At 49.6% G+C, this 20,679-nt stretch overlaps 2 protein-coding genes across 3 annotated transcripts in view; one reads left to right on the top strand and one right to left on the bottom strand.

Moving 5' to 3' along the window:
* EPAS1 (endothelial PAS domain protein 1) overlaps window positions 1-10,531 on the top strand; it is an 89,392-nt gene extending 78,861 nt beyond the window's left edge. The window contains exons 9-16 of one of the 2 annotated variants that reach the window (XM_082358061.1): window positions 582-796; window positions 1,879-2,078; window positions 2,636-2,746; window positions 4,184-4,668; window positions 5,618-5,744; window positions 5,932-6,049; window positions 6,291-6,464; window positions 8,247-10,531. In XM_082358061.1, the coding sequence (XP_082214187.1) occupies window positions 582-796; window positions 1,879-2,078; window positions 2,636-2,746; window positions 4,184-4,668; window positions 5,618-5,744; window positions 5,932-6,049; window positions 6,291-6,464; window positions 8,247-8,398 (1,582 nt within the window). In that variant the 3' untranslated portion in view covers window positions 8,399-10,531. Of the gene's footprint in view, window positions 1-581; window positions 797-1,878; window positions 2,079-2,635; window positions 2,747-4,183; window positions 4,669-4,993; window positions 5,563-5,617; window positions 5,745-5,931; window positions 6,050-6,290; window positions 6,465-8,246 lie in introns of those variants that run through there. The other variant, XM_082358062.1, reaches the window with a different exon arrangement.
* Window positions 1-20,679, bottom strand: part of ATP6V1E2 (ATPase H+ transporting V1 subunit E2) — a 454,269-nt gene that overhangs the window by 303,286 nt on the left and 130,304 nt on the right. The gene's annotated exons all lie outside the window — the stretch shown is intronic.

The following is a 20,679-nucleotide window of genomic DNA, read 5'->3' as shown; positions in this document are numbered from 1 at the left end:
CTGAGGACACAGCCTTTCAGAACCCGGCACCACATGGGCGAGCTCTTTTGCAGTGGGCGTCCTGGGAACAGTGGACCACTGGGATTTCCCCTTTACAGGCTTTTTCTGCCCCTTCCCCCTTTGTCTGTCATCTGTCATGCCTCTGACCCACGTGGGGAGGCAGCTAGAACACAGCCGTCACTTAAGTGCTTTCTGAATGGGAACCAAGGGAAGAGAACCACGGTTACTTTTTGGGAGAAGATGTAACACCTTTGCTCGGTAGCACCTGGGCAGAAAGCTAGAGAAAGTCATTGCTGGGGTGAAACAAAAGCAAAAGCCTTCAAGTCTCATGCATACCACGCAGCCCACGTACGATATTAACACAGCATCCAAGACAGATACATACTCAGCAGGTGCTCCCCGCGTCGCTAGCTCCACGACTCCAAACTTCCATTGCACGGTTCTTTACGGAATGCCAACACACCGTCCATACCCATGTTTTTGTCTGAGAGGCTTAGCTATCAGGACTTCCATGTGTCTGGAGAGTAAAAGGGTTTTGCTGGAAAATGTGGACGGTCTGAAGCTCGCTCTTGTCCCACCAGTGAGATTGAGAAGAACGACGTGGTGTTCTCCATGGACCAGACGGAGTCCCCGTTCAAGCCGCACCTGATGACCATGAACAGCATCTTTGACAACAGTGGCAAGGTGGCTGTGTCTGAGAAGAGCAACTTCCTGTTCACCAAGCTGAAGGAGGAGCCCGAGGAGCTGGCCCAACTCGCACCCACGGCAGGAGATGCCATCATTTCTCTGGATTTCGGTGGGTGCTTCTTAGCTGAGCCAGGGCCTGTCGAACCCTCTTGGGGTGGGGGGAGGCCTCCCTGGCCACAGCTTTTCCTTAAGCAGAGCTGCCATGTGCCTTCAGTCTTGCTGATCATCCGTTGGTGGCCAGACCCCATGCTGGGCACGTGCACTCACCGCAGCATAAGACCGTTCTATTTCTGACCTCGTAAAGCGCTGAGCGGGGGTGGGGGTGGGGTGTTCTGGTCGATCCTCCACCGTGGGGAGGGGGAGCCTGAGACGAGAGAGTGGGGCAGCAAGGGATCTGCTCCGAGGCCATGGGCATCTTTCCACAGGGTGGGCAGATCTCCACCTGCGCCTTGAAGGACAGATTGCTTGTTTAGGCAGAGGCCTGCTAGGTTGAAATCATGTTGGGAGAAATCCTTCCAGAAATGTGGATGGAGAAAAGATTCAGGCCCAGGAGTAAGCCCTCGAATGCACTCTTTAAACATTTGCCTGTCCCACGGGGATGCGAGTCCTGGTGGCCCCAGCGGAGTTTTCAGCTCTTGCCCCGTGCTCTGAACGCGGGAAGCCCCTTTTTCCCCATGTTGCAACCCACGGTCACCCCCCAGCCTTGCTGTGGCCGCTCAAGGAACAGCTCCACCTCCCTGTGCTTGCTCTGGACTGGCTCAGCCCCGTTAGATGTGTTCGTGAGAGGCCACAGGGGAACAGTGATCCCAGAGAATCACAGAGAGCAGCCCTGGGACAAGGAGTCACGCAGCTTCCCAGTTCTGTGGCAGTCATGAGGCAAACTGCCCAGTTTTCCTAACCTCCTCCTCTACGTTCTGGATTGCCCTTCAGGGAAGAGTGGCTCCTCATACATTTAGTCTCTGAAAATTAAAGGCTCCAGGAGGGTGTTCCCATTGAAGGGAGTCTGTACATTGAACCCCAGCCCCAGTTGAAGGCCCCTTTGTCCCAGCGAAGCCTCAGCACACGGGGGGCCTAGCCCCAGGCACGCCGCAGGCCCTTTTCGGATCACTTGTGCGTCCTTGTTGCTTCCTCTGCCCTGGGGTGAGCCCAGCAGTTGCGGGTGCTAACCAAGCCAGGCCCTTGTCTCCACAGGGAGCCAGAACTTTGAGGAGTCCTCAGCCTATGGCAAGGCCATCCTGCCCCCAGGCCAGCAGTGGGCTGGAGAGCCGAGGAGCCACGGCGCCCACACTGAGGCCGGGAGCCTGCCCGCCTTCACCGTGCCCCAGGCAGCCGCCCCGGGGAGCACCACCCCCAGTGCCGCCAGCAGCAGCAGAAGCAGCAGCTGCTCCACGGTGAGCGCCCCCTGGGGTTGAGGCCATGGAGAGGGTGGGCTCCTCCTCTGGCTGCTGCCGGATGGCCGAGTGGACAGGCCAGACCCAAGTCCTGCCCTCCTCCTACTCAGGTTATACTGGAGCCCCCTAGGGGGGCTGTGATACTTACTTGCCCCGCATTAGAGCTGTGTGCTTGCTGTCAGTACCCATCCCACCCCCATCTATGTGATAAGGTCCTTGAAGACAGGGGCCGAATGGCACACAGCTGTGAGCCCCGGGCTCAGTCCCCATGCGGGGCAGTAACCATCCTGCTGGGGGCACAGAGCCACACAGTTTGCAGAGCCCGGCCAGCCATGCCTCGATCCTGTTTGCTGTTCAAGACAGCCTCATTTTATGACGAGGAGGCTGAACTCAGAGAGGTTCACACAGCTCGTAGGGAGTGGCTTCTTTACAAATTCCTATTCCGTGGAATAGAGTTGAATCTGTGGGTCCAGAAATGTATTTCTCCTTCCACCTTGGACTTCTGGGGAAACCAGTGCCGTAGCCTTGACCTGGTTGCCTTCCTTCCTGGCCCCCAGCCCAGCAGCCCTGGAGACTATTACACATCTCTGGATGATGATCTGAAGATTGAAGCAATCGAAAAGCTCTTTGCCATGGATACAGAGGCGAAAGACCCGTGCAGCACCCAGGTAGGTGGCCGTGGGGAAGATTGGAGTGGCGGGCCAGGCCTACCATGAAGGCTGAAGTCTCTTCTTGCAGCCTCAGCCCTTGGTTGCAAAGACTAGTGGGAATGCTTGGCCAAGGCCACAGTCCCTTAACTGAGTGAGGGTGCAGGGAAACAGAGCCTGTGGTCGTCTGCTTCTCCCACTTCTGCCCTCTGCTTTACCCATGTCAAATCCAGCTCTTCTACTTTTAACTCTCGATATATTTATGTCCTACTAACTTGGATATTAATGCTCATGAAAACGAAAACTACAACTGAACCTTTCTTTAAGGAGCCCTGCATTTAAAAAGCATACCCAGATGTATACGACTTTTATAAGCATAGGGAACAATTATTCCCTTTACAAACATTTCCATTTTAGGATTCTTTGAAATAACTTATTTTAAATGCATTTTAAAATGACATCTGACAAATTTTTGTTTACACGTAACTTTTCAGAAACATATTACATAAGGCCAAACGTCTTGTAAAACCTGTGTAAACAAACAGGCTAGGGTGTGGGTGGATGGGTATGTGGGTCACAAAACCCAAAGGAAAATCATTCATCCCCATTTGTCTTAGTCTGGGTTATTCATCCAGATTTCTGCCTTGCCTCCTCAGTTTGTATCTTTGTTCTGCAAAACTTTCCCTATTTCTATCCTGCACGTTCTTCGCTGAACTCCTGTAAGGTTTATTACTTAGTATTTGGTTATCACTGGCTGCTTCTGCTCTTTAACCATTTCAGGTGGTTGTAATCAGTTGCATCCTCCCAGTGAGGGCTGAAACATTTGTTTTTCTGCATCTGCTTGTGAGAATTCCCTACGGTGCCCATCATGGTAGTGGGAACCTGAGGGTCCATGTCTGAGTCCTTGTTGATCAGAATGAAGGTCCCACGGGTAGCACTGGGCCATGGTTACCCTATGAGCAGTCCACGGATACACCCTGGGCACGTGAGGTGATGAAGACAAAGCTGCCCTTGGCCCCCTGGGAGCCATCGTGCTCACCGGAGTGGGCAGGGATGGCTTCGTGGAAGAGGTGGTGCCTGCCCAGCGTGTGGGAGTGAAGGCGGAGTTCGGACTGGGAGACAGGAGAGCATTTTGGGCTGGATGGGGGTGGTGACACCAGGGGGTGCGTGGAAGGATGCTTGAGTGGAGACTCATATGACTGGGGATTTGTGGCACAGGCTGACCAAGGGAGAAAATGCACGGGAAGCTGCCGGCGCCTGCCGGGAGACCTTGCACACTCAGCGGACACATCTGAGTTTTCTTCTCCTGGGCCCTGAAGGCCTTAGCGTTGTCAGGCTGTGCGGGAGGAATGCCTCTGGCAGGAGTGGGGTGGTGAGGATGAGGGACTAAGATGGAACAGTATCCCTGAGGCAGCGCCAGCTGCTGAGCTGCTTTGCCTGTGGTCTGTGTCTCCTCAGACGGACTTCAATGAGCTAGACCTGGAGACCCTAGCGCCCTACATCCCCATGGATGGGGAGGACTTCCAGCTCAGTCCCATCTGCCCTGAGGAGAGCCTCGTGCCGGAGACACCCCAGTCCACCCCCCAGCACTCCTTCAGTACCATGTCGAACATCTTCCAGCCACTGGCCCCGATGGCCTCTCACAGCCCCTTCCTCCTGGACAAGTATCAGCTGGAAAGCAAGAAGATAGAGCCCGAGCAGCGGCCTGTGTCCTTCATCTTCTTTGACGGCGGGAGCAAGGTGTCCCTGCCACAGTGCTGTGGCCAGACCTGCACCCCTCTCTCCTCCATGGGGGGCAGATCCAACACACAGTGGCCCCCTGATCCGCCATTACACTTGGGGCCCGCGAAGTGGCCCGGTGAAGATCAGCACGTGGAGTCCTTAGGGGCCTCGCCATTGGGGCCCCCCATCACTGCACCCCATCTCTCCATGTTCAAGAAGAGGTAAGTGGCAGAGACACTTGGCTGCTTCAGCAAAGGCTGTGCTGTACAGGGAGGGGACAGACAGGTGCCCCGAAAGGCCCCCCCGCCCCATCACCAATTCCCACTCCACAGGGGTGTGATACTCCACTCAGCCCTTCTCAGAACTTTGAGAGCTTGGGCTTTAGGGGACTCGCCCCTAGGTATGTGAGGCCTCGAGTGGGACACGTTTTATCAGGGCTGGAGGACACCACGAGGGGCCTGCGGCCAGGGAGAGAAGGAGCTTGTCCAGGGCCCTGAGCACCAGTGGCTCTCCGGACCACCCCTCAGAGCACCTCGTTTTATGCAGAGCTCGTGAGCTGAGCCGCACAATACCCATACGCACACCACAGAGGGATGGTTCCTTGGCAGCCTGGTTGAGAAAAGCGAAAAGATGCCCGTGCCTTCCCCCTGCCGTCGGCTGCCGGGGTCCAGCACACCCTCCCCATCCTGCCTTCCCCCAGCTGCTTCCAGTCTCCCGCCGCCACAAGTCCCTTCCACCCACTGGGAGCTCACCTCAAGCTCCCAGGGCCCATGGATTAGGCTTCCTCGGGGCCCTTGCCTTCTACAGAGCCCCCTCCCTGGTTCTCGGTGGGGAGCAGTCCGGGCCGGGCAGGGGCGACGGGGCAGCAGCAGCCCTCCCAAAGACTGCTGTCACGGAGCTGGGCGGCCGCAAGCCAGGCCAGGCCAGGCGGCTGCCCGGGTACGGGCAGGCACGTGTGGAGGGAGGTGCAGGTGCCCTGAACCCTCAGCATCTCACCAGGTAGAGGGCACTGAGGAAGGAAGGAGAGCCCGGGCCTCAGGCCCACCGCCCCTCCTCCAGGACTCTGCCCTCGGGGTCTCAGAGCCGCCACAGCCATGAGTGTTCATTCTGGGAGGGCCCTGGGTGTGTGGGGCTCCAGACTCCCTCACGCCCATCTCCTGGGCTTGGCAGGTCTGCAAAGGGCTTCGGGCCTCAGGGCCCAGACGTGATGAGCCCGGCCATGGTCGCCCTCTCCAACAAGCTGAAGCTGAAGCGACAGCTGGAGTACGAGGAGCAAGCCTTCCAAGACATGAGTGGGGTGAGCGCCGCCCCTGGGGAGGCCGGGTGGGGGCTGGGGCTGAGCACAGAGATCCAGGCTGGCGCGGAGGGCTCAGAGGGCCTTCCCGGGCGGCCTGTCAGAGTGAGCGCTGCCCGCCCCACCCTGACGCAGTTTGAGGACCTGGGTCTCTGGCCTCTCCCCTCAACCTCTGCACTTCCACACCCAGGGGGACCCGCCAGGCAGCAGCGCTTCACAGTTGATGTGGAAAAGGATGAAGAGTCTCAGGGGCAGTGGGAGCTGCCCTCTGCTGCCGGACAAGCTGCCGAGCGCAACCGTCCCCAGTGGTGAGCACAGGCCTGGGCCTCCTGGGGCGCTGGGGACTCGGGGCCCACCCTGGCTCCTCACTCCCTCCCCACCTGCCCCCCCGAGCCTTGCTAGGACAGGAGCGTGTCTCCGCCCCACCTTCCCCCTTTCCACTCTGGCACGGGTGACGCCGTCACAGATCTCTGGGCTCCTTGTGTGAAGGAAGAGGGACGTTGCGGGCGTCTTGGTCTCTCCCCTCACTGTCTGACGTTGGCCTTTCAGATGAGTTCATCCGAAATCCCATGAGGGGCGGGAGCCAGCCCCTGAGACACTTAACACCGCCACAGCTGCCATCTGCCGTGAGACCCGGGGAGCCCGCCAAGAGTGGGTTCCTCCCGCACTGTTACACCCCCCAGTATCAGGACTACAGCCTACCAGCGGCTCACAAGGTGTCAGGTGGGTGTGCTCAGGAATGGGGGCACTGTGCCAGGGCCTGCTGTGTTTGGGAGGGTGTGGGCCAGGGGACGGACAAGGCAGCGGGTCTCAGCTCAGCACGAGGATGAACTTGCTCATGCATGAAAGGCAGCTGCCTTGAGAAGGGCGAGCCCTCTTTTCCCCCCAAGTACTGCAGCAGGGGCTGGAAGGCCACGTGTCCACAGGGCTCGAGAAGGAACCCTCCACTAACCAGGTGACAGCCGGGGCTTTTCCACCTTAAGAGCCCCCGAGCCTATGCCTGCCTTATGCTCAGTTCTTCACATTACCGCCTACCGGGGGCATCACTCTGAGCTGAGGACGTGCTGCTGGGAGCGGGGCCAGGCTGGTTTGGGAAGAGTCACCCTCCTGGACCTTGCTTTCTGGGAGGACTGGCCACCTTAGTCTGTCACCATCTTGTGAAATGTAGATGTTGTCACGGAAAGGTTGCTATTTAAACATGAACATAACTTGTAGTTTGGGTGAAACATGCTGGACTCCTGCCCTAAAAAAGAGTAATTTCCTCAGCAATATGGTGTGGGGCAAACTGCTGCTTCCGAGTCCAGGCTTTAGAGTCACAAGACGGTCCTGGGCTAAAAATTCTGCTCGTTACCAGCTGGAGGATGGAGCAGGCCACACATTTAAACAAGAGGCTTGCATGCAAAGTGTAGAGTTCGTGGATATGTTTGCATTAAGTGGGAGCCAGCATTATTATCCCTGCTGCTGTGCACCCAGGAGTTCCCTTGAGTGGAAACTCATCCTTTTCAGGGGGAGAATAGTATTCTTTTTTAAACTCAGGTCGTTTCTTAGGGTGAGTAAAAGAAGGGGGGATTAGAAAGGGCCGGTGAGCAAGTATCCGTTGCTACTGTGGTGCTGCAGAGAGGCGTGAGACCCGCCCCGTCCACGAGGGAGCGAGGTTGAGTGGGGGAGGCAGGCAGGGGGGCTGGGAGGGGTACCGGGGATGAGGTGCTGCAAATAAGCCAGGGGAAGGGAGAGCGGGCACCTCGCGTTACTGGGGCCGAGGAAGGGCTTGTGGGGCCGCCTCCAGGAACCTGGGCCTGCTCTTCCCGGAAAGTGGGGTTTTGGGTGCTGGGAGTCTCCCCTTCTCAGCAGGAGAGAAAGAGGGGCTGCCAAGGGTGGGGATCCTGAAACTGGAAGTCAGGCCCTTGAAGGACCCGTGTGTGTGTGTGCACACACATGTATATATGCATGTGTGTACATTTTGTGTACGTGTGTGTGGTATGAGTGCATGTAAATGTGTGTGTGCAAGTGCGTGCAGGCACCAGCTGGTTCAGAGCTCCCTCTCTCCATTCGGCCTTTCTTCTGGCTGCCAGTGCACAGTGGGCACGGGTCAGCTGGCAACCCCGAGCCTTGCCCAGGCGCTGGCTCACGCCTCTACCTCCCAGGCCACGAAGCCTTCGTGGGCGCTCCTTCCATCCAACCTCCCTGTCGCCTGAACATTCCCTGCTGTCTGCACTGTGCACTCTCCCCCCGCCGGGGTCTCAGCCCCTCTCACCTGATGGGATGGAGACGACATGCTTTCTGCTGGGTCCCTGCTCTCTGCATGGGCTGGGTCACTAGGGAAACACAACATTGAAGAAAGTGAAATGAGGGCTGCCCCACCTCTGCCCCCGAGTCACGAAAACTGGAAATGCCCCTTGCTCTCCGAACACGTCTCATCCATGCTGGCCTCTTATGGAATAGGCCACCCTTTTCCAAATGTTTGATTTAGGGTTTTGAAAATAAGGGCACTAACTCTTCTTGCAGGCATGACAAGCCGGCTGCTCGGACCCTCGTTTGAGCCCTACCTGCTGCCGGAATTGACCAGATATGACTGTGAGGTGAACGTTCCTGTCCCAGGAAGCTCCACGCTCCTCCAAGGAGGGGACCTCCTCAGAGCCCTGGACCAGGCCACCTGAGCCAGGGCCACCCACTGACAGGCACCCCTTCCCATGCCGTCCCACCAGCTTCACGGTCTCCGTCTGTTTTTTTGCAACTAGATATTTCTAACACCAACACACTTTTTACAAGATATACTTACCTGGCAAACTTGCCCAGGTCACCAAGTAGTGGCCTTTTTCTGAAGATGCTCACTTTATTATTCATATTTTTGAAATACAATTGTTTTACCTGCTATGTTTTGCTCTGTCAATGGAAATGTTCTTAAATTTTATAAGATTGTTCTTTCCCCAACTTCAATTACTTCTAATTTATATTATTCACGGGTCTCTCTCTCTCTCTCTCACACACACACACACACATACAAACAATATTCATACTAACAAGTTTGGTGTATGTTTGTTTGTTCTCCTTTAGGGAAAGCTTTGGCTTCATTTAACTAAAAGGATTTTGTTGTTGTTGCCAAAGAGAAACAAAATAATTTTGCTTTCTAAGCTTGATTTGTGGCCTCTATCTCTCAGCCCTCCTCCTTTCTTTTGTAAAACTAATCACTGTATTGTAAATTTCAGTCATCTTTTTTTTTTTTTTTTAAGCCAACTCTTTGCTCTAATTTTGATACAACTTTTTGGGGAAAAAAAAAAAAGAAATGTGAAGGGTGAACTCCATTGTATGTGGTTATCTGTGAAAGTTGCACAGTATGGCTTTTCCTAAACTGGTGTTTTTCCCCTGCATTTGGTGGAGTTTTTTAAATTATTATTCAAAAACATAACTGAGTTTTTTAAAAAGAAAATTTATATCTGGGTTAAGTGTTTATCATATATATGGGTACTTTATAATATCTAAAAACTTAGAAACGGAAATGGAATCCTGCTCACAAAATCACTTTAAGATCTTTTTTAAGCTGTTAATCTTCTTTTTCCTGGTGTTGCTGACACTGCAGAATTGTACAGAACTCCACGGGCCTGTACTAACCTTGCTCAAGGTCTCCCTCTCTGTTGCCTTTTTGCTTTCGGGACATGCCGTAGGCGTGACACACAGTCCAGAAAGTGGAATCATTATGTGGGAGCATTGCAAGCTGTCTTCTCCTCATTTTCTGTATGTATTATGTATGTATGTATTATTATTATTACTGCCAAGAGGGTCTGACGGCACGTCAGGGGTGGGGGGCAGGGACAAATCTAAGGGAGGGGAAGCGCTTTAAACTCTTCTTCAGGTTTCATTGCCAGCCCTTCAAGTGCACTGAGCTACGTGACTCTAATGGTCTTTCATGGGGCACATTTGGATATTTCCAGAACTACCATGAGATGGTTTAGATGGGAATTCATGAAAGAAAGTGAGGATTTGGAAATGGTAGAGGGACCCAGTCCACATCCTCCCAGCTCACCACCTTGGAGCCCATGGAGCTGGACTGAGGGAATGCACAAAGGGGGCTCCTGGTCCTGACCAGCCGCTTCCTCATGCCCCTTCCTCAGCCACGCCATCAGATCGCCCTACACGGCCGCGGTGCAGCAGGCAGACCTCCGGGGACAGCCCCTGGCCCTGCTTGAGGTCTGTCTGTCCCCAGAAGTGACGTGTATAGGCAGGAAGCACTGAAAACCGTGTTCTCAGAGCGTCTTGTAACTCACCAGGTAAGAGGGACGATGCCATTTGTGTTCGAAATAGCAATCACGTGAAACTGTTCCGTCATGGGTACAATGAAGAAGTTTCTAGAAACACACAAAGCAAAACACTGCAAGCCAAGAATTTGGTAAGGCTGGATGGACTTACTGCCCAAAACAAAATAAAATTTAAATTTCAAAAGAAAAATTACCTAGTCACTGTGTTGCCAAAAATGATACTTTAGCACCACAGGCCTGCCTCACGTACGGCAGGCGGCAGAACTTGAAGGGTTACTGACATGTAAGCGCTGGTGTTTGTTTGATTTTCTCTGTGTGTTTGCCTCAGCATGAAGGGCATTTTACCCTTGCAGTTTTACTAAAACACTCTGAAAAATATTCCAAACTTCATATTAACTTTATCTATCAACATAATGATTTCGTGAACATTATTATAAATGTCAAATTCCTACTGACAACATTATTACTATACGGGAGCTTAACTTTATAAGGAAATGTATTTTGACACTGCTATCTTATTAAAGTATTCTGATCCTACCACTGCTGGTGGCTCTTGTTTCCTGTGGGTTTATCACGGGCTACACTGATGTAAAGTGAGGTGTTTATTAAACAGTTTACCGAAAACGAACATGGGCACTGATCTTTGTGAGACGACTGAGGCCAGCTGATAGGAATCTGGATGAAGGAAGAAAAAGCTAATGTTAAAACTCGGCAACTAAGACCAGGAAGCCATGCTGCATAGTCCATATTTCTGCGGGCCCCTTTTTCTATGTTCTGTGAGGGACCCGAGAAAAGAAGTCAGGGTTCCTGTCTTCAGAAAATTATAGGAAGCAGTCTGAAAAGTGTGCTGCCTACGTGTATTCACACGCCGCACTTTGGGATGAAGGCTCTCAGGGGAAAGGAGCAGCCTGGGCTCTGGGGCTCAGAGGGGACCTCAGTTTGGAGGTGGCAGGGCTCACGCGGGCCCTCCCAGCTAGAATGTGCATGGGAAGGGCCAAGATAACCTCAGACGGAGACGGAGCTCGGCAATAGCCCCAATTGGACATGGGCGTGATGCGTTCCCTAATTCAAATTTTACTTTTCCAAGTCATGGCCTGCTTGGAAAGAGGCGCCATCTCCATGGTGGGATGGGGGGAGGGACGCAGCAGTGGCCTCTGCTCAAAATGGTCAGTCCTAGAATCAGCGTTCCCAAGTCATACACTTAGTTCCCCTAAGAGTTCAGTCCACATGGTGTGGTTTCACACTTACCTTGTTAGCTCACTCGATCCTCGGGCTGAGCAATCCATGAGCACCCATTTCACAGATAAAACTGAGGGTCATGTTAAGTGGCTTAGGCAAGTCACACCCTGCTAACAGAAGAAAGAAATGTAAGCATAGTGTTGGCTGTGCTTTCTCCTATCACACCGACCGTGCCTGCTGGGAGGTATAGTTCACGGCAGGGCTCTGTTTTCGTTTCCAAATAGACCATTCCTGTTGTTATTACTTTAACCTGTAGACCTCCCTCTGGTTCTGTGCTTACTCTTCTCTTCCCAACTGCCTGGATCTTCAGATTGGATTTTCTGGGCTCTGCCCGCCATCTTGGACTTCCTGAAAACATCATGTTTTTTTTCTGAAGCTCTTCCATGAATAACATATTTTAGCTCGTCTTTCAGGAGCAGAGTTGCCTCAAAGCATTGGCAAGCTCAGGACTCAGACCCGGGTGGGTGCTATCCTGACCCCCCAGTAATTTAAGTGGGCTGTGGGTCTATGAGGTGTCCTTAGGCGAGGCCATTGAACAACCACCTGAAGGCTGTGATTGTGTCCTCCAGCCCTTGGGGGTGCAGGGCAGCTTCAAGCTCCTCTTGCTTCCAAGTGCAGCAAGCTGGGGTGGGGGGGAGCACACTGAGGCCGTTGTCCCTGTTGGATTAGAGGAACTCAGCCCCTCCAAAGCACTCAAGCACAAGACATGGGCCCCACCCAAGTCATCCTGCTTCCTTTATGTTTTGTCTCTAGCAATCGAGTGAAGACTCTGATTTAAAAGCTCCTGATTTCATATTTCACTTTCCAAAATGCAGGTGGCCACTCTGCCGTACGTACACCTGGAACTAACAACAGTGTAAATTAACTATACTTCAATTAAAAAAATAATTTTTTTAAAAATGCAGGTGGCTTAGGAGTAGGTATGTGCCTGCATGGCCAGGTGTGCAGGGGCAGTGGCCTGTGTAGAATTAGCAATAGATCAGCCATTGGGGTTCCTCCTGACTCTGGATATGTTCTCCTCCAGGCGGGCAAACCTCGGTGGGACGTGGCACCTTCCCAGAGCTTGCTTTGCTTGGCAGCCTCCAGATGAGAAGTCTGTCTTTTGGGGGGGTGGGGACACTCAGACCCAGAGCTGAGAAAGGAGACAGCCCCACCTGGTGGAGAAGGGCCAGCCCTGGCTCCCTCTGATCCACGTAGGCCAAGATTTACCCGCTCCCGAAGCATGGGCTTTGATGAACATTTCAAATTGGGCAGGGGGCGTGAACTGTGGGTTTGCCTGGAGATACAATGCAGAACCATTTCCTTCATAACATACAAGATTCAACGACCTACAGCCCTGCTCTCCTGGCCCCTGTGCATCCTCTGCTTTATGTGAAAAAACTTTTATCGGGAGGCCTGCATAAGAGTGACCAGGTTAGCTGGGCTCTTCCTCTCTCGAGTCAGGAGTGTCCCCAGTAAGACAGTACTGGATGTATTTTCCCAGATGGACTCAATGCTGAAAAGGACCTGGAAATGACGTAGCCCAACGCCGTCATTTATTTTTTCAACCTCTTAATTCTAGAGATGAGAATACTGAGGCCCAGGGAGACAAAGTGGCAGGGCTGGGAGCAGAACCCAGGCCGGCATCACGGGGACTGAGGCTGAACTCACCATAAGTGAAAGGGGCCACGTCCTTGGCCCATGACATCAGGTCTTGATTTCTCAGCCAGTGCACAGGCCCTTCCCACACACGGCCCTTCCCACCACCACCTCACAGGCCTGGGCCTTGTCTCTTCCCTCAGGGCACTTTCAGTTCTTCTAAAATGATCATGATCAAAGCGTCACCCCATTTCTTCAAAATATTCCTTTGAATTCAGTGGCCCCCATGGGAACTGCTTGGCCTCTCTGTGACCTCGGTGAAAACTAAACTTCACTTCACTTCTAGACTGACTCTTCCTTGGCCTCCCAGGCCCCAGGAGAAAAGGGTTTTGAAGTACTTCTCAAATAAAAACCACCCTGGACAACTCAGACGCCCGTACAAGCTGGTGTACAGTGTTGGAGGCCCACAGCCCACATTTTCCCAGGCAGTCCCAGTCACAGATATCGTGTTTCAGTGTCACCCAGGTGCGCTTGTACTTGGGCCAAGGACCCCATCTTGGGTTCAGAAAGCGTGAACCTTATAGATACAAATGAGCCCTTAGTTGCTTTAGGGTGGACCCCAGGTCCTGGGGACGTTCAGAGGAGGCCAGGACAGATCAACCTGGGCCTCAGGGGTGGAAAATCCTCCCAACCAGCCCTGGGATGGAAGAGGATGCAGAGGGAGGTGGGGTGGGGGAGGGCTATTCTAGGACATGTGGATGGACGAGGGGGACAAAGGCATGAGGCCAGAATGAGCAGCACGTGCAGAAAACCCTGGGGATCAGGCGGGGTCAGGAGCTGGGATGGAAGGAGAGGGCGGTGGGGCGGCCTGGCCACTCACAGCACAGGCCTGGAGTCAGACAGACCAGGGTTCAAATCCTGGCTCTGCTGCTTCTAGCTGTGTAACCTTGGGGAAACCCCTTCATGTCTGCTAGCCCGTGTCTGCTTTCCTGTGAAAGGACCATGATAACCGTCCCTACCTCGTAGGGTCAAGGCTGGAGATATTAATTTGGGAATTGACAGTAGGTAAACTGTACTTAAATCCCTGAGATTGGATGAACTATACCTAGGAGGTAAGAGCACAGACAAACAGTAGAGCCCTAAGATAGAGCCCTGGGTCATGGCAGCGCTGGTAGAAGTCAGAGAGAGGAGGAGCCGGCAAAGAGGCTGGTGGGAACAGCAACACGTAGGAAAAAGAACCAGGATTTCAGTATCCCAGAAGCCAAGAAAAGAGGGTGTCTTAAGAAATAGGAATAGTTAACTGGATCACACACTAGACTGAAAGGCCAGGTAAAGTGAGGAGGAAATAATGGCTCTGGGGTTTGGCAACATGGAGATCATCATTGACCTTGACTAGAGAGGTTTTGGTGGAGAGCTAAGGACAGAGGTTTGATGGGAGTGGATTGAGGCATGAGCAGGCTGGGGTGAGGGCACAGAGACCACAGCAATACACAACTTCTTCAAGAAGTTTCCCTGTGAAAAGAATGAAATGATGCCATTTGCAGCAACATGGAGGGACCTAGAGATTATCATACTAAGTGAAGTAAGTCAGACAGAGAAAGACAAATATTATATGATATCACTTATATGTGGAATTTAAAAAATATATAAATGAACTTATTTATGAAATAGATTCACAGATACAGAAAACAAATTTATGGTTACCAAAGGGGAAAGGAGGGGAAGAAAAAATTAAGAGTATAGGATTAACAGATACACACTACTATACATAAAATAGATAAGCAACAAGGACCTACTGTCTAGCACAGGAAACTATATTCAATATCCTATGATAAACCATAATGGAAAAGAATATGAAAAAGAATGTATATATTTGTATAACTGTATCACTTCGCTGTACAGCAGAAATTAACACAACACTGTAAATCAACTATACTTCAATAAAATAAATTAAAAAAAAAAAGTTTCCCCATGAAGGGAAGCAGGGAAATGGAGTAGAGCTGGAGGAAGGGGTCAGGGGAAGTTTTTTTAAAAAACATTTAATGAACTTTTATTTTAGAATAATTATAGATTTACAGAAAAGTTGCAAAAATATTAGAGTTCCTGCACTGAGCTCCCTCTATTGCTAACTTAACTATGGCACATATGTCACAACTAAGGAACCAATATTGGTATGCTTTTATTATCTAGAGTCTGTACTTTATTCAGACTTCTTTAGTTTTTACCTAACATCTTTTTGTCTGTTCCAGGATCCTATCCAAGAGACCACATTACATCTAATTGTCATGTCTCCTTAGGCTTCCCTAAACGGTGACAGTTTTCATCGTCCATCATAATAGTTATTCACACCTTCTGTGTTGTTGATGACCTTGACAGTTTTGAGGAGTGCTAGTCAGATATTCTTTTTTTTTTTAAATTAATTAATTTATTTTTTAAATTTATTTATGGCTGTGTTGGGTCTTCGTTTCTGCGCGAGGGCTTTCTCTAGTTGTGGCAAGCGGGGGCCGCTCTTCATCGCGGTGCGCGGGCCTCTCACTATTGCAGCCTCTCTTGTTGCGGAGCACAGGCTCCAGACGCGCAGGCTCAGTAATTGTGGCTCACGGGCCCAGCCGCTCCGCGGCATGTGGGATCCTCCCAGACCAGGGCTCGAACCCGTGTGCCCTGCACTGGCAGGCAGACTCTCAACCACTGCGCCACCAGGGAAGCCCCAGATATTTTTACAGAACAGCATCCTTCAATTTGGATTTCTCTGATGGTTTTCTTGTGGTTAGACAGAGGTTATGGGTTTGGGGGAGGAAGACCAGAGGTAAAGTGCCACTGTCATCACCACATATCAAGGGTGCATACTATCAATGTGACTTATCACTGTTGATGTTAATCTTTATCACTTGGCAGAGGGAGTGTTTGTCAGGTTTTTCCACTGTAAAGTTACTGATTTTTTAGGGGAAATTTTTTTTTGAAGCTGAGCTATATTAGGGAATGTTTCTACTGTGACGGCAGAGAGGAATGTTTCTGAGAGAATGACTATTATGATGGACCATGAAAACGAAATTGTGTGAGAATGAAAGAAAAAATATGAAGAGGTTGATGGCCAATGAAAAAAAAGGTAGGTTCAGTGAATTAGAGGTCTTAATGAGGTCAAAGAGGGGTCAGAGTGAGGTGTAGAAAGAGGGAACCATGCAGATAGTCATTGTCAGAGGAGGGGAAACTTAAAATTGAGGTGTTATTTATACTTACATATGACCCAGCAATACTACTTCTAGGTATTTATCTTAAAGAAGTGAAATTTTTTAATTCACACAAAATCTGCCCATCGATATTTATAGCAGCATAATTTGTAATCACCAAGAACTGGAAACAACCTGAATGTCCTTCAACAGAGGTATGGATTTAAAAAATAACAACAAAAAAAAAACCCCTGTATTTCATTGATATGATGGAATACCACTCAGCAATGAACGTTAACAAATTTGATTCAAGCGGCAACATGGATGAATTGCAAAGGTATTGTGTTGAGTGAAAGAAGCCAGTATCAAAAGGTTCATTCTATGTAATTCCATTTATGTGACATTCTGGAAAAGGCAAAAAATATAGGAACAGAGAACAGATCATTTCTTGCCAGGGCCTAGGGGTGGGAGAAGTTTGAATATAAAGGGAGAACAGAGGGAATCTTTGGAATATCGGAATTGTTCTATATCCTGTCTGTAGTGGTGGTTATGAGAATTCATACATGGGCAAAAATCACAGAACTGTACATCAGAAAAAGAATCTTACTGTACGTAAATTTCTTTTTTAAAAATAAAAGCAAAATTTGAGATTTCAGAGGCAGCTAAAATAACCCTGAGGAGAAAGTCTGAGGAAGTAGGGTAGGCAGGATGCTGCCAGGGCTTCGAGGTGGATGTTACGCTGACACGGAGCATAAAGGTGAAGGAGAGACATCAGCTGAGAACTGAAATCACCGAAAGCCGAGGCTGAGAGCCGTGAGGCGAAGCAAGAGTCCAGTGCCATGAGCGGGAGGGAAAAGGGAGGAGAAGGGGTTTGGAAGCAGCATGGCGAAGCTAGGAGGAGCCCTCTGCCTCCAGGCCCTGCCTGACACCTGCCTGTAGGAGAGAGAATCCGGCCCCTTCCTGAGGGCTGGTGGGGCAGGGGCCCTCAGCCGAGAGCCAGGCTCCAGTTAAAGAGGAAAGTGATGACATGTTCAGAGAAGACAGGGGACCTAGGAGGTGGCTGATGTGGGACCGAGCTCCAGAGAGGGCATGGCAGGATCTCAGGGTGGGGAGGGATGGGAGATGGAGAGAACGATGGATGAGCAGAACTGTCTGGGGACAAGGGCCTGGTGGTAACACGTGGCCTGGAGGCCTTAGTCTGCCACAGGTGACTGAAGGGAAGGGAGTGGGAGAGATGGTGTATCCTCCTGAGGGCCTCTTAGGGGTTCAAGCCAGCAGGCTGGGGTCTGACCCCTCCCGTAGCCTCAGGAGCAGAGCAGGGAGGCACACAGCTTCTCCGCCATGTCTGCGGAGGTGGCTAGGCTCTCCTCATCTCCCGCAGCACCCAGGGACCATCATACGGATGCACTCATTCAACGTAAGGTGGGCTTGTTGCTTTCTAAGGCAGGTGTGAGGGTGCAGGGGGCGGCCCCCTCCCTTTCTGCCTGTGGGGACCTTGGTTTTAACCCCTGTGGGTGGGCCCAGCACTTGCAGGAACAAAGGAAGACAGTGCGGCTGGAGGACCCAGTGGCCTGAAACAAAGTGATGTTTTCTTGTCCTCATTAGCCTGGTGGAGGCGAGGGCAGCTGAGCATGAACATTGACATCGTTTGGGGGCCTTGCTTAAAGGCCAAGGCAGGACTCCAACTAAAGATTCAAATCTGGACAAGAGAGCTGACTCAGACTGGGGCAGGTTGGCTGGGACGGGTATGGGAAATCCAGGGCTTGTGCATCTGCTCCTGCTGCAGCTTAAAACGTGGAGTGGCAGCTGTGCTGACCAGGGTGGCCTCTGCCGAGGGGTGGGGGGGGGGTGGTATATGCCACCATCCCACTCACCGAGGACCCATGGGTTAGGCACCAACCTTGCTGAGCTGATAGTTCTACAATAGCGTGAGGAGGCAGCAACCGCAATATATTCTGTGCCTCTCTGAGCACCATACTCTAATAGAGATATAGATCAACAGGAATTTGTTCAAAGAAGGACAACTAAAATGGTGATGGGACTTGCAGCATAGCACAACAATAGACTGGAGAAGTTGGGACAGATTATCCTAGAGATTTGGGGGAGCTCAAAAGACCACCTTCAAATATCTGCAGATGAGTTTTTCTGGGTGGCCCCATAGGACAGAACTAGGCCTGTAGGTTCAGAAAAACAGTCCAGCTCAATGCAAGTATACTCAAGAGTAAACCTCACTCCTCTCCTGATGTGTCAGTGTTTGCTTGCTCGGTATAACAGGAAATAACATCTTTACTCCGATCACCCAAGAAAGCTATTTAGAGGATAATGCCAGGGAAGGCTATCTGGCAAAGATAAAGAAAAATCATAATTTCACATCTTTGTTCAGGTCTTTGTGTAAATAAAGGCTGGCCATCAGACATAGATGGCCCCATGGAACCCAAGATGGGCAGAGGGAAACTGGCGCTGCCCCTTAAGTGTTATCTCCTGTCTGGGCAGAAGAAAGTGCAAATTATGTTGAATTTAAATGTTTAAAATATTTTTCTTCATATGGATTTATAATGCATGGTCTCTAAGAATTACTGCTTCTCTTTGGGAGATACTGGGGAGTCACATCTGAAGTCACTGAGTAAAGCAAAAACCACCTGAGTCAAAATTACCCTCGAGAACCCCTATGGAAGGTGCGACTGTGCTGGAAACCAGCACTCCACCTCTGAGCCCGGCACAGCCAGTTTCTCCTCCAGGGTCAGTCGGAACAAGTGTGGTTTCTCCAGATGAGCACCAGATGAAATAGTTGGCTTCCATCTTGGGACCATGTTGTAAAGAAAAGGCACTTCTTTGAACGAAGCTCACACCTTGAGAGGGGTGTGGTTACGTACTCCTTGAGGAAACATCCAATCCACAACTCCTTCCTCATCCTATCCCAGGGACGCGTGATCATTTCTTGGAATGGGCAATGGGCATAGTTACCCACCTTCAGGGGCAGATTCAGATTTTGAGGGGGCCTCTTAATTGTAGGTACCCTTGACATGGTATGATAAAAATGACACTTTACCTCTGTGGTTCTTCCTCTCAAAAACCTATAACACCAATCTAACTGTATAAAAACATCAGACAAATTGAGGGACATTCTACAAAATACCTCACCAGTAGAGCTCAAAACTGTCTAAGTCATCAAAAATAAGTCAACTTGAGAAATCGTCACAGCCCAGGGGAGCCTAAGGAGATACGACGATTAAATATAACGTGGTTTCCTGGACGGGGTAAAAAGAACATTAGGTAAAAATCAAGAAAATTTGAATAAAGTATATACTTTAGCTAATAATGATATATCAGAATTGGTTCATTAATTGTAAGAAATACACCATAATAATGTAAGATGTTAGTAATAGGGGGAAGTAGGTGCAGGGCAAATGGTAATTCTCTGTGCTATCTTTGCAATTTTTCTGTAAGCCTAAAACTATTTGTTTTTAATTTAATTAATTGAAAAATGATGCCAGATAAAAACAAAGAAATACAGGAGGAAACAAAGTGCAAAGAAAAGGATAAATGAATAAATCTAAGTGAATACAGTTAAAACAATAACAATGATAATATATTGTGGGGTTTTAAATAAATGTGAAATTAATGTATATGAAAGCAATAGTACAAGAGGTGGGAAAGGGTTAACGGAGTAAAATGACTTTTAGTTTCTGCATTGTCTAGGAAGTAGTAAATGTACTAATTTATATTAGACTTTAACAAGTCAAGGATGTGTGTTGTAAAATAATGTGTAATTAACAAGCTAAAAGAGCAGGGAAATGGAATCTTTAAAAAATATGAGATTATTCTAAAAGAAGACAAAAAAGGATAGAAAAAATGAACATAGGATAAGTGGGACAAATAGAAAACAAATAAGATGCTAGATCAGCTTGGTGCTCTGTGATGACCTAGATGGGTGGGATGGGGAAGGGGGGAGGGAGGTCCAAGAGGGAGGGGACCTATATACATATACATATATGTATATGTAATACATATAGCTGACTCACTTCATTGTACAGCAGAAACTGACACAACATTGTAAAGCAATTATACTCCAATTTTAAAAAAAGATGCTAAATTTAAATCTAAATATATCAGTAATTACATAAAATATAAGTAGGTTAAACATTTCAATTAAATTAAAAATATCAGACTGGGTTTAAAAAATAAATATAAGCAGCTTACAGGACACATGACTTCTAAATAAGAATACAGATGGGAGAATACAAAAGGACAAAAAAAAAAAAGGGCAAACACTAAAAAAAAGCTGGTGTGGCATACTAATATTAGCTAGGTAGACTTTAAGGAAGAAACATTACTAAAATAAAGAGGGACATTTCATAATAATAAAAGTGTCAATGCAACAGAAAGATAATTCTATATTTGTATGCACCTAATAAGCCTAAGAAATTGATACCACTACAAGGAAAAGTAGAAAATCTATCATCATAGTTGGGGATTTTAACACACCTCTCTCAGTGACTAACAGAACAAGCAGGAAAAAAGTAAAGACAACCCACAAAATGGGAGAAAATATTTGTAAATTATATATTTGATAAGGGACTAATTTCAGCATATATAAAGCATATTTACAATTCAATAATTAAAAGGAAAATAACCCAATTTAAAATGGGCCAAAGATTGTACACAGTTCTCCAAAGAAGATATACAAATGGCCTATAAGCA

The sequence above is a fragment of the Balaenoptera borealis genome (genome assembly GCF_965194805.1).
Source record: "Balaenoptera borealis genome assembly, chromosome: 15".
Taxonomy (NCBI): Eukaryota; Metazoa; Chordata; class Mammalia; order Artiodactyla; family Balaenopteridae; genus Balaenoptera; species Balaenoptera borealis.
This window is presented reverse-complemented; position numbering and strand designations above follow the sequence as displayed.